The 17,681-nt window shown below is 37.2% G+C and overlaps 1 protein-coding gene across 10 annotated transcripts in view; it reads right to left on the bottom strand.

Annotated features, from left to right (window-relative positions):
- The window catches only part of LOC139138922 (adhesion G protein-coupled receptor L2-like), a 72,994-nt gene that overhangs the window by 8,715 nt on the left and 46,598 nt on the right, over positions 1-17,681 (bottom strand). For 3 of the 10 annotated variants that reach the window (XM_070707526.1, XM_070707525.1, XM_070707527.1), the window contains 18 exons: positions 14,647-14,760; positions 10,956-11,066; positions 10,649-10,789; positions 8,961-9,067; positions 8,214-8,414; positions 7,503-7,686; positions 7,008-7,160; positions 6,543-6,733; positions 6,241-6,287; positions 5,914-6,034; positions 5,418-5,521; positions 4,181-4,283; positions 3,701-3,854; positions 3,337-3,418; positions 2,945-3,011; positions 2,327-2,421; positions 1,777-1,812; positions 728-757 (listed from right to left, as the gene is read on the bottom strand). In XM_070707526.1, the coding sequence (XP_070563627.1) occupies positions 728-757; positions 1,777-1,812; positions 2,327-2,421; positions 2,945-3,011; positions 3,337-3,418; positions 3,701-3,854; positions 4,181-4,283; positions 5,418-5,521; positions 5,914-6,034; positions 6,241-6,287; positions 6,543-6,733; positions 7,008-7,160; positions 7,503-7,686; positions 8,214-8,414; positions 8,961-9,067; positions 10,649-10,789; positions 10,956-11,066; positions 14,647-14,760 (2,041 nt within the window). Of the gene's footprint in view, positions 1-727; positions 758-1,776; positions 1,813-2,326; positions 2,422-2,944; positions 3,012-3,336; positions 3,419-3,700; positions 3,855-4,180; positions 4,284-5,417; positions 5,522-5,913; positions 6,035-6,240; positions 6,288-6,542; positions 6,734-7,007; positions 7,161-7,502; positions 7,687-8,213; positions 8,415-8,960; positions 9,068-10,648; positions 10,790-10,955; positions 11,067-13,015; positions 13,231-14,646; positions 14,761-17,490; positions 17,601-17,681 lie in introns of all 10 variants that reach the window. The other 7 variants (XM_070707531.1, XM_070707528.1, XM_070707534.1 and 4 more) reach the window with 7 other exon arrangements.

Genomic DNA, 17,681 nt, shown 5'->3' with positions numbered 1-17,681 from the left:
CAAATAAACACAATCATCTACAAGAAAGTACACGCAACATACAAAAATCATGCAACTTTATTGCCAAGACTATAAAAAAATAATATCCCAATTATATAATCACAAAGCCAAATAATGTGAGTGCACATGCAATTCCGATCAAGGTGACTGTTTTACACAAAAAATATTGCTTATTACCATGCCTAAACACACATTGAAGTCTAACTTGCAATTCCTGTTTTTGAGGGACAAAGTAATGTACAAATTTCAGCAAGGTAACTGTGCTCCTGCCTGTGAATCACAAAACTTTTTTTTCTGAAACCCTTGTTATGTCATTATTGATAGACGGCCATGGAAAGGTAGAAGTTCATGGGTGTATTCCGTTTCACGGATGGGAAAGATTCAGATGGGAAAACAGCTGGCATGACAGTTTTAAATACAGCATGTGAAACAGTAACGATAAATCGGTTTCTCTGCACTATGCGCCCCTGCTCAGTGGTTTCTTTTCTTCTAACAAAGCAGCTAGATACAACCAAGACAACAATTTGGCAGCATGGATGAGACTGGGCAAGTCACAAATCCAAATGCATATGGGTCAGAAAAGTTACTACTGCAACGAACCAGTGCATGCATGCAAGGTAGAACAGATACAGACTACAGAACATTCTGTTGACAACATTCAACAGAAAAACGGATTGCCCCAATGCCACGACTGTGGAACTGACATCACATTTACACAGGTACTCACAGCACTTCCTCAATTTTAGTCTCCCCCAAACTGGGATTGTCAGTTGGAAAGAGAAAGAAACGCATGGCTTTGGTTAGTACATGCGGTTAAGTCATGTGGATGGATTCAGACTTGTGAGATTGGTGGTCAAAACACAGAAAAGATTAGTCAATGAAAGGTTGGTGTTGTATATTTGTCTTGATATACCAATTATATGTGTGATTTAGCAATGTAATGAGTGTATCTGAATTGAAAAGAAGAACTATACATGAAGGCAACATGTTATCAGAAAATTTCTACACTTTACAGGAACAATAGTTTTCTGTGTGCAATAAAAATTACGGAGGATTTGGTAAAAAGATGAATGAATGCAGTATTTTTGAAGATGTTTTTAAAATCCACAGCATTTAGGTAATTGACATCACAGTAAGAAATATTTTGGTGACAATAAGTTGTGATTAAAAAAAGATGTGCATATGGTGGTTTTGTGGTGACATGCTGAAGGGACAAGAACATGAATAAATTGGTATCATTTGGTTTTAGGTGAACAATAAATTGATGCAAGCCTCAGGCGTCAGTGCCTGGGTCAGCACCCATCATTAATTTGAAATACTTCAAAAAACGTCTAAGAGTGACCAATTAAGTACTTTTTCTAGAATTTTACAAATAGGAGCAAGTTTAAAGTGGCCAAGGTGTGATTTTGTAAACCTGCAATATAATATGAGTGACAAATATCTTTCATTATTCCTCACACACATCAGTGATGGTGAAAACAGGGAACTTGGTGACCTGCAGCTACACAGTAAACCTCTACTTGATGTGATACTCGACCACTAGATTTAAAGTACATATACAGAAAGAGAGAGCCAACAGTATTAAAGCTAACAGGCTGTAATAAGTTGTTTCTTACATTAATTGTGATTGGTCAAATAGCAAGATATGAGTACAAAAACATGATGAAGAGAGATCAAGCTAGTGTGTGTGTGAGAGAGAGAGAGAGAGAGAGAGAGAGAGAGAGAGAGAGAGAGAGAGAGAGGATAATGACAGCAAGGAGATTAGCGACTGCTTACATAATTTTGTCAGTTTCAGCAATCTGCGTAGATACGCTATACCGTAACCATGGATGAAATGAAATGGAACGGTGAAAAAAAAGCAGAGACCTTGTTAATAATGGCAAAGCTGGTGTGAAATTGAACCCTGGGTGTTTATGTTCAGTAACCTTGACCCTAAACTATATTTCAATATAGTTGTGTACCTGTATGGTGTGTTGTGTTTAGTGAGTATGGGAAATTGTGTGGGGAGTGTTGTTATTCCATCAGAAAGGCAAGTGAGATGCTTTGGTTGAAAAACCAGATTTTAATATCAAATTAACATATTTTTAATAAGAGAGAAGAGCTGACTTTGAAAGCTGTGAATTGTTTGAGCCATACAATAAATTGAAAATATGACTAGTATTTTTTCTCTCATTGTCAGCATTCTCAAATCATACACTCTATAAAGTGCCGGGTTCCATCCTAGCAAGCTGTATGATTTTTAAAGAGCTGTTTCAAGAATGTCCGAGGAAAAGGTTGCAAATTTGCTGGAGAAAAACAAATACCGAGATGAGAGCAATCTACTTACCTAAGTTTGTTGATTTTGTCATTTTTCTTGTGGGTTGGTGATCGAGTATGTCGACACATGATAACACCAGCCATCACCAGGAATATCATGTTGATCTGTCATGAAAATTACACAAACTCAGTTGATGGTTTATAGTTTGCACTCCCCCATTTTTTAGTGTGTTGGTCCAACAACACTATTGAAATCAGGAGGGTCACACCAATGTGAAGGGGTGTGAAAGGGTCAACACTTTTTTAGCCCTATCTACTTTAAAGGTATTCTGTTTTCCAATGGTGGGAACTTGATCATAATTACTCAGCTATGGGGGGCGAAAGAGTCTGCTGTAGTATCAAAATGTACAAAAAACAAGTATGTTATCGTCTTTTGTGAGAAAATAAAAAAGTTAGATAAAAACATTCAATGCAGCATCTGATTTCATCTTAATAAGTTCCACTAATCAACTATATTTTACACTGTTCAGTCTTAAAGTGCTCAACATACAGATAATATATTCACTTTGCCCAAACATTTCACTGTGTAAAGCACACGTACAACAGAAACAACTGAATTGTATGGTTGCATATCAGGGTGGGAAAGCTAGGAAAGATTTGTAATGACATGGACTTTTCAAGTACTTACTAATATGACCAAACACACTGGTCCGACGAACGCCCAGATGAATCCCCATTGAGTATTCAACCAACAGCTGTCAAAGAGATGGAAATTGTTACATCACTGAGTCTCACGTGATAATAATCCGGCACAAAATCTCTGATAATTGGTCACATGTTGTTTCCATCATTCATACAGATTTCAGCATTCCTGTTTCTCTTTGACAATCAGCACTTTTCCTTGATTTATATACTTTTTTGAATATTTCAAAAATAGAGAAAATAGAAAAGAGTTTCAAGACACAGAAAGAACGGTTCATCCAGTTGACGCTACGTTGATAGCACAGATCAACACTCAACATTGTCTTTACTCATTTGTTTTTCACCAGGAATAAATGCCAAGTATAGAGGTGTACATACTGTAACTCAGTTCCGTAACCTTCAAAGTTGTACAGAAAATAATCAATTCCAACACACGCACCAACAATAATGGCAGGAACACCTGGAAAGAAAGAAAGAATGGTAGGAATTTTAGAATGAAAACTAGCAAGGACAGAGAAATCATAATCAAAGTACAAGTGATGTACATGTATATGAAGTGGGCATGTACATAAATTATTACAATTATGTGATATGGAAAAGTATTTTTTGGATTAAAAAACGTAGCAAGTTGCTAGAAAATACTCTGGTTTATTTTATTAGAACCACTCTTATAATCCTACTTTTGATGTTGTTGGGTGTGACTGAAAAGATACACAGTTCACTTATCCGCTCAGTTTCTTACCATATCCGTATGGATAATAGTATTTTCTCCGGGAGTGCTCCGCTTCAAAGACTTCCACCAACATGACGTACAGCTGGATTCCTTCCAGACTCATCCATGCAAACGCCGCCAGGAAGAAGTAGTGTAAGAATGCGGCAATTATAGTACACATCAGCTACAATTAAAAGAAGTCAAAGAAAAGAAAAAATGTATGTGTAAGGAAATTGTGGAATTTTCAAAACGTTTTGTAGGCAAACAATTTTGTTGAAATAGAACCATCCATTAGCTAGATGTTTGTCAATAAACATATAATTTTTCTAACAAAGTGTTTTCTCATAAAATTGCTGAAATTACTGACAAATGTGAGTTTAGGAAGTAGCCAACTTGCATTTTGTTATATTGTCAATGAATTTATACTTGCAACCAGTATGCAGTAAAAACAAAACAATGAACAAAATTTGTGACTTTCTTTAATGATGCATGTAGTTTAAAAAAGTATACCTCTTTCTCAAACTGTGCGATGCCAGCCATGAATAGAACTTCAGCAATCAACAGACACACACACAGATTTTTATGGATTGTGTTCCTGTCAGACTGTAAATTCCTGAAAAAAATTAGCAAAAATTCTATTACAGTAGAGTTTAAGCTAGCAAATGCATCATATTCAGACTCTGCAAATAGGGCCGTTCACAGTTTACGTCACTGTTCTCTCATTAATATGCAAAAATAAATATTTGTCCGCATTTTTAGATTACGCTTTTGAAAATTATGCATGCAAGAACAACGAAAATACATCTCAGTGGGCGACTGCTAGTGTAACAGTGAATACTAAAAAACATATTCACGACTCAGAGTACAAGCTGCAAAAACAGCCACGCATGCAACATTGATAAATTTGTCCGCATTTCAAGCTGCGTGTCCGATGTCGCGCGCGTACAGCTATATTTAGTAACAAACCTGTAACCGTGAACAAGGCTATTCATCAATCAATCTGGTCTCCTCCTTGTGTGGACTTATTTTGCAGTACATGGAAGAAAGAAGGTTTTTGCAATCTTGTTTTTATAAACATTGAAATTTGAACTTTTCCTCATAGAGAAAGCATAGGGAATAGCCGCCATTTTGAATTTTCATATCAATAAATTTTAGGGATTTGTTTCTCTAATACCAAATACGTATGATGACCCCTGATTTTTATTCTTGATTTTGAAGGAGAATGGTCTACAGTTTGCTTGTGGAAAGTTTGACTAATAATTAAAAGTTTCAGTTTTTGCCATACGTACTACCGTAAAGCATAATACAGGTACAGAAATAACCAAGAAATCTGATTTCCTAGTTTTACAGGAAGTTTTGTTTGATCATGCTTATCGCTTTATTAATAGATATTGATATTTGTTGTGATGATATGATATGCATGAAAACCAGAACACTGTTCACAGTGGACCGCTGTGCTTGGAATGACAAATACACCATTTCACAAACTACAGATAAACAAACTAAAAAAAAAACGTTTCCTCCGAACTTGTCTAGGATAGATCAGAGTGCTTTGAAATGTTAATAAACCCATTTCATTCCAACCCTGAAGACTTTGGAGCAGAAACTTTGGCAAGCTCCACAATCTCCAGACAGAGATGGTAGTGCGGCGTGGATAATTCTAACCTAGCTGGGTTGTAATTATCCACGCCAGGCTAAAATCTTTGTGTGGGGATTGAAACTTTGCGTGATAAGAAGATTCACTCACTTGAAACAGGTGAATGTGATTAAACAGAGGACCAGACAGACTATGGAGATCATGAATCCAGCGTATGTGATCACTGACAACGCAAAGTGGTGACTCCAAGGAATCTGGAGGAAAAACAAACAAACATACCAAAACATAACTCAAAGATGTACCTGGAAGAATAATTCCAAGAGTTTTTTGTAGAATTGAACAAAGCTGTACATCAATATCTTATTTTGCTAGCAATGGATGAAATATCTTGTCTTTACCTTCTATGCTCCTTTTTAAGTATTTAATCCAATCACATCTTGAAAACAAATTCAATATGTCATCATATTCATTAATAAAAAACAATACAACAATCCGTCTGAAATTTCATTATAAGAAACTCATAAAGGAAACGCTACTGTGCAATAGTTGAAGTCAAGATGAAGATAGGGAGCTTGTTGCATTGAGACGATCTTTCGACATGACTCCAACAGTCACTTCTATGTATATGACTTCTCATTTTACTTACCACAGTGCCGTGGACGTCCATAAGCACGGCAAAATTTGTAAGATGGCTGCATGAACAGACTGTGTGTGTCTCATTGCTTTCAACTGTCTCGCAGCCGTAGTCTGACCACTCACCATCACCACTGGGGAAAAGACAAGAACACAGTAAATTTTAAATATATTAATGCCATATAAAACGCAACAAATGAGAAAGGGACACAGCAAGGATAGATTAAAAGAGAGAATAGGATGAACCAAATATGAAAGCAAGGAAAACGAGTATAGTGGGAGGAGGACGCTACGAGGGAAATACAAATTTATTGTACATCATTGTAGATAACAGACTTACTTTATGGTGTAATTCCAAAAGGCACATACTGGGTTCTCCATGTCCGTCTGGATAAAATAATGAATAAAAAAATACATTTATGAAATATATTGTGTGCCATACCAACACAGACATGGTAATTTTGATCATTAAGTGGACAAAAATCTCAGTCTGGTCTCTGTCGCAAGGCCATGGAACAGCGCCCTCTCAGTTCACTTTGTATGCCACTGTCACACACTTGCTGTCACTCTGGAAGAATTTTGGCTCATGTGCAGTATAGTATGTTCAAGGAACACACGTCAAAACAGGGTCTTCTGACTTACATCCTTGTGTTGCAGTACAATAATGGCTGGCTCTGGTAAGCTGGACTGTGACTGGACGGGGTTGAAGGACGCCGAGATGACACGGGTGTTGATTAATCTGGTTGTATTATCTGTGCTGTTATTGGCTGAGTCTGAACCGTCTAAAAACTGTCCTATGTTGTTGTACATGAAGAATACCGCTCTAGTGGTTCCTATCATACAAAAAAAAAAGAATTGAGTTGGCTGAAATCAATCACAACCATGAAAATATATTTAATTCACAGGGTGAGACATACAGGTAATCATTTAATATGCAAAGTGTATTCGTGAACATTGTTTATGTATGTAAATTATATGATAATTTATGATCAACGTTGCATCTTCATGTTATTGCACTACACATCACACGAATAGACACATAGTACAGCTTTTACACATGGTACAGCTAGACGACATCCTAATAAGAGACTGGTTCAAACATCTTACCGTTTACAGCCTTTGATCTCAAGGTGGCATCTGAGAGGCTGATGGAATCACTGGTTGACTTCCAGTTGGAGCTGTTGGACATATCTTTGGTTTCCGGGAATTTCTTTCCGCCTGGCTTGATCTTGGTGACCTTCTCAACGGTTACTTCCATCACTATTGGTGGAGGTGAAATTAAGACACTTTATACAGCAATTAAGTACTGCAAAATGTGAGCGTTGATCAGTTCGATTACATCATGATAACTATTGAACACCTTCACTGTCATGGTTTGGTCCAAACCCATTACATTCAATGGTGAGTGTGGACCTGTTTACAGGAATATGGGGGTGTAAAGGTTCAAGTTTCACACAAGAGACTGTCAGTCAACCAATGATACTAACACCCTATACTTTCCATTAGGGTAAGAGTTGGTTGACAACTACTTTAAAATGGGTCCCCTGTTCTTACAGTAGGCCTAACTATGAGAAGATATAACTAAATAGTGGGCATACTTACAAATATTATCAGTGCTCTGTGTTTGCGTCTGCCCCTCTCTCAACTCTCTGACAACCAAGAATCCATTGGTCTCCATGCCAGTGAGAAGCTTTGTGGCTTCCTGCGTTTGTTGTTCCTGCGACAGATCCTGCCAAGCATTGTGATGTTCAGTAGCTAGCAGATTGCTTCCTGAGACAATATTACGCTGAGAAATGACAAAAACATTTCACAGACATTGTTTATTATAATCCAAAGTTTATATCCAGAACAAAACAGTTCAACTTGTGTAGGTTGTGAAAGCTTGTTAAGTACAAAGGAGTGACAGTTTGTGATGGAAAATGTTGTTGTGTAAATCTTAAATTTGTCTTGTCTCTTCAGCTGCATGCTTTTTCTTGCCCCTAAGGGTAACTTCTTTCACACAACACAGTTTTCGCAAAGTGTTAATGTTCAGAACCAATAAGATATCCACTCCTACAAAAGACTCCCTAACTTCACATATTTTGTATAAGGTTCTCGCCTGTGGCTATGAAGACAAATACTCGTAAATCAAACCCTCTATCTTTGCAACTTATTGCTTATGGTTGTAGCTACAATATTGGGACCTTCTACATAACGCCTGTAATTTCAAATATGAAAATGTGGTTCTGGCCTAAAATCAATACAATCACAGCTTCAACAACAGGGTTCTTAAACTTGACCACAAAAGACCTAGTGGTTGCCAAGGTTACTTACATCTGCGGTCTGAGTGACCAGTTTCTGTCGTTCTTCCTTGTTGAGTTGCTGAAGCTGCTCTTCCATGGCTTTGGGTAGGTCATTCATAACATCGATGCACCCAAGCAGGTCTCCTCCGTACAACTCGTGATCAAGGTCTGTGTTTGTCACCAGCATCTCCGTGATTTGGTTGATGTCATTGACATCCTCGATGTCTTCTACCTGTATTGTGGAAGAATGAAATATCAGTTTTTGTGTGGAAGCTGTGTGTGCTTTGCCTTGATACACTCATTATACAATGACCATGAACCAACCATGTATGAACCATGAACAGACCATGAACTAACCATGCAATATTAGTGCTACACACCATGGTCTGATTTATGGTCATGTAGGAAATTTGTGTGCGAAATCTACTATCAGGATAGACTTTACCTAATTTGAAATAACTTTTATCACTGATGGTGGATTGAGGACATTTTCGAGAACAGGTACAACTATGGTGGAGAAATGAGACTAGAAGTAGTTTAGTTTGGAAATTGTGAATAAACTGGTCTTTTTATCTTTCATTTTACATTTTGAACACTAGTATCCTGGTAGCCTTCAATAACAATGAATCCTGACCCTTAAACGCCCATTTTGCTGTGCACAGACCCAACTTTACCACATATAAAATGATCAGGTTGGGTCAAACCATGAAGGTGGAAGTGTTAAACATAAACAGGGATTTGTCATTGAGGGATCTGAGAGAAAACTTTGTCACATTACTTTGCCAGTGATGTAGTTAACCCAGGGTGATTTGCAGTCACTGAGGTCTGGTCCTGTCGATGGCATCCACGTTGCTGGCACACCTTCACAACTCCAATATGCCGTGCCTACAGACAACAGAAAGCAGCAATGCAGACATCAGCTGAGGGAAAAATCTTAAATGTTCTGACTCACTATTTCAACAATACTATATTGCCATGTTCTCACTGGATTTTAGGTAGAGATTGGTGATACAACTGCCATTATCTTGCTTCGGCAATACTAAACTAGCTATTAAAAGGAAGATGTTGCAGCGGCCTGGCTGCACTTGTGTGTTCATCTGTGGTGAAAGCAGTTGTCATGTGTAGTATTTTCCTCCAGAGACAAATTAATTTCAAACTCACAAAAAGGGAAAAATGAACATCAATCATTACCCTGTGTACACACAGCATAGATGCCTATAAATCCCAGCCATAATACATCTAACATATAGCAGCAAATTGATTTCATAAGTACAGAGGTAATACATAATAAACAGCATTATAAACATCAGACGACATCTTTATATTTTTTGACAAATTATCAACAAAAATCCCACAACAATCACTGCTTAAACGGGAAGTTACAGGACCATGGGGGCACAATAGGGGATTACTGATGACGCAGCCATTTACATACACTGGGCCGGAGTTTTGAATTCTCGTAGCATAGCTTTGACCCTATGAGAAATTTGATTAATCATGATCGGCACTTACGTGACATATGCAAAAAGGGGTCAAATGGTCGCACAGGGAACACATTTTGAAACATATGCATTCTCTGACAAACAACGGAACATTTTTTCAGTTTATTTTCAACTCAAGTTTAGTTGCTGTATATTCACAGACATCATATGCAAGATTCAATGACAATGAACACCTGAAACATGTCAAAATTATGGGATTCTGGGACCAATCAGCAGCGTGGCTTTTTCACATTTGCATAGATTTACAATAATTCGGCTTTTATAGCGGAAGTTCCTGTTTAAGAGCAGTACTTCAATGTGCAGAAAAATTTCCGGGCCTTTGTTGCCAAATTTACAATTTCCACATCCAAATGACGGTTTATGGAAATGTTTTACAACAATTTGTTTTGGCCAAATGTGTTTGTATTAAAATTTGGTAAGTAACATTATCATCACTCTGCTTGAACTAAGTCAATTTAAGCTGACAGCTTGTATCTCAATTTAACCTCATTGTCATATTTATGTGTTAACAAACGCTAATACACTGTAGGGGGGGGGGTTCTGGCGGACATAAATTTGGAACAAAATAATGAACTTAGAAATGCATAATGTATCTTTTGACCTAACAACTTGACATCCATGGTTCCTGGAGCCATATTCATTTTCAGAAGAATAAACCATTACTGTGTGTGTTTATATCATACTGATCAATAGAACATGCTAGAAAGGTCAAGGTTCTGTTTGAAAGACAGTCTGTTTGCAGAATGTACTTCTGGTACACAGATATGTCCACAACAAACTCATGGAGAAGATATTCAATTTCATGTCAATTTGCATACTGGATGTAGCAGTTTCATGTCAATTTGCATACTGCATGTAGCAATTTATGTAGATGAATGGTGCTTTCCAGATATAAATATCAGACTATGTACAACTCAAGTCTATTGTTGGTAAACAGAACACATGGCAATCAATTTTTGCTTACCTATGGATCCGGGAGGACACTCCATTGTCACACTTTCACCTGTCATTGTTTCTGGCCAATCAAGCTCTCTGCTTGTCGAGGCAGGACAGTACAGGCGCCCTCTATCAGTGGTCGTCTCTACTGGCATTTTTGTGGTAGATGCTATGGAATGCAAGGATTAAGAGGTGTTATAACACATTCAAACATCTCATAAACATAGGTGTACATATTATAGCAAAAACACTGTAAGATACTTGATGACTTTATATGCGGAAATCTATGAGAGAATGAGTTTAACCTTTGATGGAAATATTCATAATATTCTTACCTTTGGTTGAAGGCATTTTCAGTTCTGGTTGAGTGCGATGCTTTGCAGTCGTTATTCTATTCTTTGTTGTCATTTTCACAGTCGCTGTTGTTGGTGACGGAGTTGTCATGGCTGCAAAGAGTTCAAAGGTCAATATAATTCATCCGCCATCAGTAAAATGTTCCAGAAATTTAAGTTGGTCTAGAAAATCAGAAAATTTTGGCATACAGTGTCCAAATTTCGACAATACAGCAAACAGCTGGTTTTCTGTTTGTACCAGTAAACTAGGACATCACCATGGCTTAAGCATGCATGACATCATGAAATTTTCAGCTCATATTGATGAAACGGATAAAAAAAATCTGCAAAATCTTATCATTTTGTGATGGGATTGCTCTTCCCATACATACATAAATCTTCAATAAAGCAAAACTAAATACTACCATTTTAAGATTTGTTCTATAGAGTGCATTACAGTACACATCGCAAATCTTTACGAAGGTTATCAGGTGTACTTGCAACATACATTACACAGTGTGTTGATATATCGTTAGTTCAAGATAGCACGGTGCACGTCCAAAGATTATGTTTGCCAATTTTCCTGTGCAGTAGTTTTGTTCTTCAGCCAAAACTGAAGACATTCTCACTCTGCCAGAATTACGTATTGACAATGACAATCAGAAAATGTTTTGATGAATAAAGTCAATAGTATTCTAATTTGATGCTGGAGATTTTGAAATGAAAGTCTCAATATTACACATACGTTGGGTATAGTGAATATTCGTACAAAAGTTTTCCTATGTCATTAATGCTTCTTTGTTCTACTAGTGAAATTTGTCAAACACATTCTAGATTTTACTGTTTTAAGAGAAAACAGTGATCACAATTTTTTATTCTGACAGAACTGAAATGAGAAGATTGGCAAACACGTACACATTCAGTAATTTCACTTTGGTTGATAAAACCAAAAACAATTGCCACAGTATATACAGGTGATCCCTTCTGGGCTTTCTACAGACAGGGAACAAGCTCGGTGCAGTCTAGTGGGTATAGCTTGCCTTAGTCAGATATTCAGCTAAAAGTTGTGCTGTGTCATCGGAAATAGAGGGACGATTTATATCTTCTACAGTGCTTGTGATTTGGCATTAATTTATTCTATTGAACTACTATGAATGGATGAACAATATCTTCACTGAACATCACTGGAACTTGTCGTCTGTAAACATACTTCTATTCTGTGATCAGGCCGAAGCTGAAATCTTCCGGGTGTTTGATAACATACATAGTCTTGTAATTTACAATTGCAAATTCATCATACAACTTCACCCAGACTTCAAACTGGATTAACCCTGATTTTCTTTATACTGTTGTTGTGTTTTATAGTATGTGCCCATGACATTGATGTCTACATGTCAAAGATTTTGTTTCATGAAAATATACAATGCACTGACAAAGGCTACGGAGTGATGCATTTTTCTGCCCGGATCTACTTTTTTCAAAATCTACTTTACGTAAGCGAATGTTACAGAGCGTTAAGGATTACAGATGTGCAAATGACATGACTTAAATTTACTGGAAGAATGGATGAAACGATACACACAGCATGGTTAAGACTGTGATTAGTAAACACACAACAGGCTCTCATTTTCCTTATGCAGCCACCGACAATGAGCAGACCTAAGAGAGCTATTAGTCAGAAGTTGGTTTTTCCTCCTTTTTTTCCAAGATGTCTGCCGTGAATATCATGTATATCGGAGATATCTATTACAACTATTCAAATCATTGTAGTATTTTTTATTCTTAGTAGGGTGGTTCAATCTATGTCAAAGCGTATTGAATGTGGATGATTTGGTGTGGTCATGGAGTGAAGTGAGTACCACTTAAATTTTGAGACTTTTTCCATCTATACATGATATCAGTAAATTTGGAATCGGTTTATTTTCTCATGTGAGGGGCAATACTTTTGCAAATGCTTTGCTTTACAAAGATCCAATTAGTCATCCCAAAGAACCATACAGCAGACAGACACCTTGAAAGTGTTCTGAAGCGCGTCTCGATAAAAGGTCTTCGGTTCGACTTACATGTACTTAACCGTTTGGTAGTGTACGTTTTTCAGTGGTAGGAACTACACGTTCGGAGGTAGTCGACGCAGCGGTGGTTGTGCGAGACGTTGAAACAAACACGGCACTTGTCGAACTCTTACTAGTGGTACTATTAGCGGTAGGAGCCCAAGCTTTGGTAGTTGCAGTTATGTTAGAAGGAACTTGGGCAGTTACCGTAGACATGGGTTGGACTACTGAAAAAATTGTAGCAAATTTGGTTTTATCCTGCGTATAAACGTATGGCTTGGATTTCCTCTGGTGAAAGTTAAGTGAGCTGTTTTTGTCTATGTGATGCTGACTACAAGCTTTTGGAATTCTGACGCAGCAAATCTGATGCTATGCACTGGCTCTTCTCCAATAACAAATCAGTTTTTGACATTTTTATATTTTTTGACCGATTTCTGGGTTTCTGATGAATACTAATCTCCTGTGATAGTCATGCTTTTAGCAGATATTTTGGTCAAAGATATCAGAGTCAGATGATCTGGATCTGCGCAAGAAATTGCACTCATGTAGTGACAGCCTGTGGCTGCAAACACAAGAAATCTGTCAACTGTAAGTATCCCAACACTGCAATTTCCTTTGACACATGTGAAATTATGGTTGGGTAAAAAGTTAGCGTCTTAGCTCAGGCTGAGACTTCTTGAATGCACGAGTGGTACCTGCATAATGGCATTTGAAAGACATGCAAGCCATTTAAAATAATCCCAAGTTAATTTAGTAAAAGTTAGTTCATATCAAATATGTATAAATATTATGTAAATATGTTTATAAAGAATGCTGAGATATGGACTGTCTGTATTGAGAATGGACTTTTAGTTCCAATCTTGTATTTGTTTTAAAAATACAAATATGCACAGTGGCAGAAAAATCGTGACTTCTTCAAGATAATTTTTGTTTCTCTTTTCATGTTCAAGTTCACACATACATATTTAGTACAGTTGCACTGGTCAACTTTTGTACTTTAAAAAAAAAATATTATATTGAAATGCATTGTGATTTACATGGCATCTTGAAAAGAGATCAAACATAAATTTTCCAGAAAATTAGAGCCGGAATTCATCAACTATGGATTGATCTTGACCATCTCATCTAATCCAGAATTGTGCTGATGTGTCTAGGTTAGGAAGTCTACAATGGACCTTAAACCTCTGTAACAAAAATCACTGTGTGTTTCCCAGTTTAGTTCCCTACAGCAATTAATTGAAGAAATAGGAGTTGTGTCAAAAGCTTTCAAATTGTGATACCTGTGAACTAATATCTGTTATCTGATTTCCAATTTTATAAAGAGAATGATCTGGTTAATGTATCATGGTCCTGAAAGAAAACATCCTTGCTAGGTCATACATATGTGAAAAGTACCTTGTGGGAATCAAATCTGCTCTGTACTGGAAACACAGACATTCACACTTGGTATGTCGAGAGGTATGAAGTTCCTACAGTATATTATTCTGGCTAATTTGAGAAAACAACTTTTGAAATGCCCATATTCAAAGTTATATATTCATTGCCAAAGGAATCTGGGTTACATGGTTATATTTTCTTCAGCAGAAATTAACAGTTTTTGATACCAAAATGTTCTATGATTTGAGTAATTCAAGTTCTCTTACCTGACTCACAGTCGAACCCTGAGAAGCCGTAGGGACAAAGGCACAAATAGCCCAACAGTGTTTCCTCGCAGGTCCCACCATTCACACATGGTCCACTCTGGCAAGCACCGCTTGCTGAAAACAAAGTATTATCATTCCCCAGGTGAGCATCATTCATATCATGCAAATTAAGTTATCAATTACTTGTTGCAAATTTTGGTAACAGAGACATAAATTATCCAGTTTTTACAGATATTTGAAATTCAAAATGGCTGCTATCCCTGTCATATCTCTATGTAGCTTCACAAAAATTGATCTTTTTTTGAAATGGAGCTTATTACAACAAGTCATCGTTGATGACACAGTCCCCACTTGTTAATGGGTACTTTGATTACATGTCCTCAGAGAGGATAGAGTCCTCTTCATTAATTAGGTCTGTGATAAAAATACTTTGATACAGATAGCGCTCAATGGCCAAGAATGACCTACATACAAAAAAGACCTACATATGTATGACATAGGTTAATGTCCTTGTACCAACTTTGAATAAAATCGTTTGAGATATGCCTGAGTATTATGGCTCTGTACATGAAAAAATCGTAACAAAATGGCCGCACGGCAGCCATATTGGATCGTATCACATAACAAATTGACATGCATATGTATGACAGTAGTCAATCTCCTTGTACCAACTTTGAATAAATTCGCTTGATACATGTCTGAGTATTACGGCTCTGTACATGAAAACATCGTAATAAAATGGCTGCCTAGCGGCCATATTGGATCGTATCACAAACCAAATAGACGTACATATGTATGACATAGGTCAATGTCCTTGTACCAACTTGGAATAAAATCGGTTGAGATATGCCTGAGTTTTGGCTCTATACATGAAAAAATTGTAATAAAATGGCCGCCAGGCGGCCATATTGGATCGTATCACAAAACAAATCGACATGCATATCTATGACATTGGTCAATGTCCTTGTACCAACTTTGAATAAAATTGGTTGAAACATGTCTGAGTTATGGCTCTGTACATGAAAAATTGTAATAAAATGGCCGCCTGGCGGCCATATTGGATCGTATCACAAAACAAATTGACATGCATATCTATGACATTGGTCAATGTCCTTGTACCAACTTTGAATAAAATCGGTTGAAACATGTCAGAGGTATGGCTCTGTACATGAAAAAATCGTAATAAAATGGCCGCCAGGCGGCCATATTGGATCGTATCACAAAAAAATAGACTTGCATATCTATGACATTGGTCAATGTCCTTGTACCAACTTTGAATAAAATCGGTTGAAAATGTCAGAGTTATGGCTCTGTACATGAAAAAATCATAATAAAATGGCCGCCAGGCGGCCATATTGGATCGTATCACAAAACAAATAGACTTGCATATCTATGACATTGGTCAATGTCCTTGTACCAACTTTGAATAAAATCGGTTGAAACATGTCTGAGTTATGGCTCTGTACATGAAAAAATTGTAATAAAATGGCCGCCAGGCGGCCATATTGGATCGTATCACAAAACAAATACACTTGCATATCTATGACATTGGTCAATGTCCTTGTACCAACTTTGAATAAAAATCGGTTGAAACATGTCAGAGTTATGGCTCTGTACATGAAAAAATATAATAAAATGGCCGCCAGGCGGCCATATTGGATCGTATCACAAAACAAATAGACTTGCATATCTATGACATTGGTCAATGTCCTTGTACCAACTTTGAATAAAATTGGTTGAAACATGTCTGAGTTATGGCTCTGTACATGAAAAAATTGTAATAAAATGGCCGCCTGGCGGCCATATTGGATCGTATCACAAAACAAATCGACGTGCATCTGTATGACATATGAAGTAATCCTTGTACCAAGTTTGAATGAAATCGCTCCTTGCATCTCTGAGATATCTGCGTGAACGGACGGACGCACGGACGGACGGACGGACGCACGCACGGACGCACGCACGGACATGACCAAACCTATAAGTCCCCCCGGACGGTGTCCGTGGGGACTAATAAAATGTAGTGGAACCCACAAGTTTACTGATTTTGGTAGTATTTGCTCAAGCATAGGCTGGGATCTTCCAAAATTATATCAAAAATGCAGATACAGATGCTGATCAGAACTTTTGCATTCTAAATTCACCCTTGAAATTATTAAACATCTCTGAAAGATTTTTACAAATCTTAAGAAATTTGCCAATGTTTCTCATTGATAACTTACCTGCCAGAAAACATCAAAATTTCACTGAAAATTTGGCAGATTTGAAATGAATTTCTCAACACCTAAAGTGATGATTATCTTATGAGACTAAATGTCCATACATATACCGGTAATTCACAATGAATGAAATGAGTGGATCATATTTTCATGATAATGCCTGATTTTGTGAACGGGGAAAGGTTGCCGTATTTAAACACTTACTTCAGTCACTTCACTCATAGAGAAAGTCCTGTGTGCGTTTTTCTTATTGCAATAGATGTATTCATAACATGCTTGTGGTCACAGACTACTTCACCTGCAAACCCCAATCACACAATACTCAACAATAGGACTGCACCATAAATGTGTGTTGGGGGGGTGTGACTTGGATATTTGTTATGAAAAAAAAACATTCATTGGCAAAAGTAATAATATATACGCAACAAATTGTCTATGGTTTAGTTTATCACCCCTTCTTTGAAGTGTGTTAATCCAACCAGATATCCAAATACAAACGGGTTGATCAAAACTGAAGGGGTAATAGGTGGAAAGACAGCAAGTAACTTTCCTAATAAAATGGTTGTGACCGAAGTATTGCATCAAAAGATGGCAACAAAGCGCCCCTTACTTGAGGAAAACTTACATGGTGAAAGACATCTAAACTTTACTTCCAAGTATTTATAGGTATTGGGACATGGGTCATTAAAGATGGTAGATGAAGCATTGACTGTACAGAAGTATTGACCATTACATCTATACCAATCACCAACACCGGACAGAAAACACAAAACACAGAAACAAAACAGAAACAGAAACAGAAGAAAGAAAAAAAAA

The sequence above is a fragment of the Ptychodera flava genome, chromosome 8 (assembly GCF_041260155.1).
Source record: "Ptychodera flava strain L36383 chromosome 8, AS_Pfla_20210202, whole genome shotgun sequence".
NCBI classification, from domain to species: Eukaryota; Metazoa; Hemichordata; class Enteropneusta; family Ptychoderidae; genus Ptychodera; species Ptychodera flava.
The sequence above is the reverse complement of the archived record's forward strand: the minus strand, read 5'-3'. Positions and strand labels throughout refer to the sequence as shown.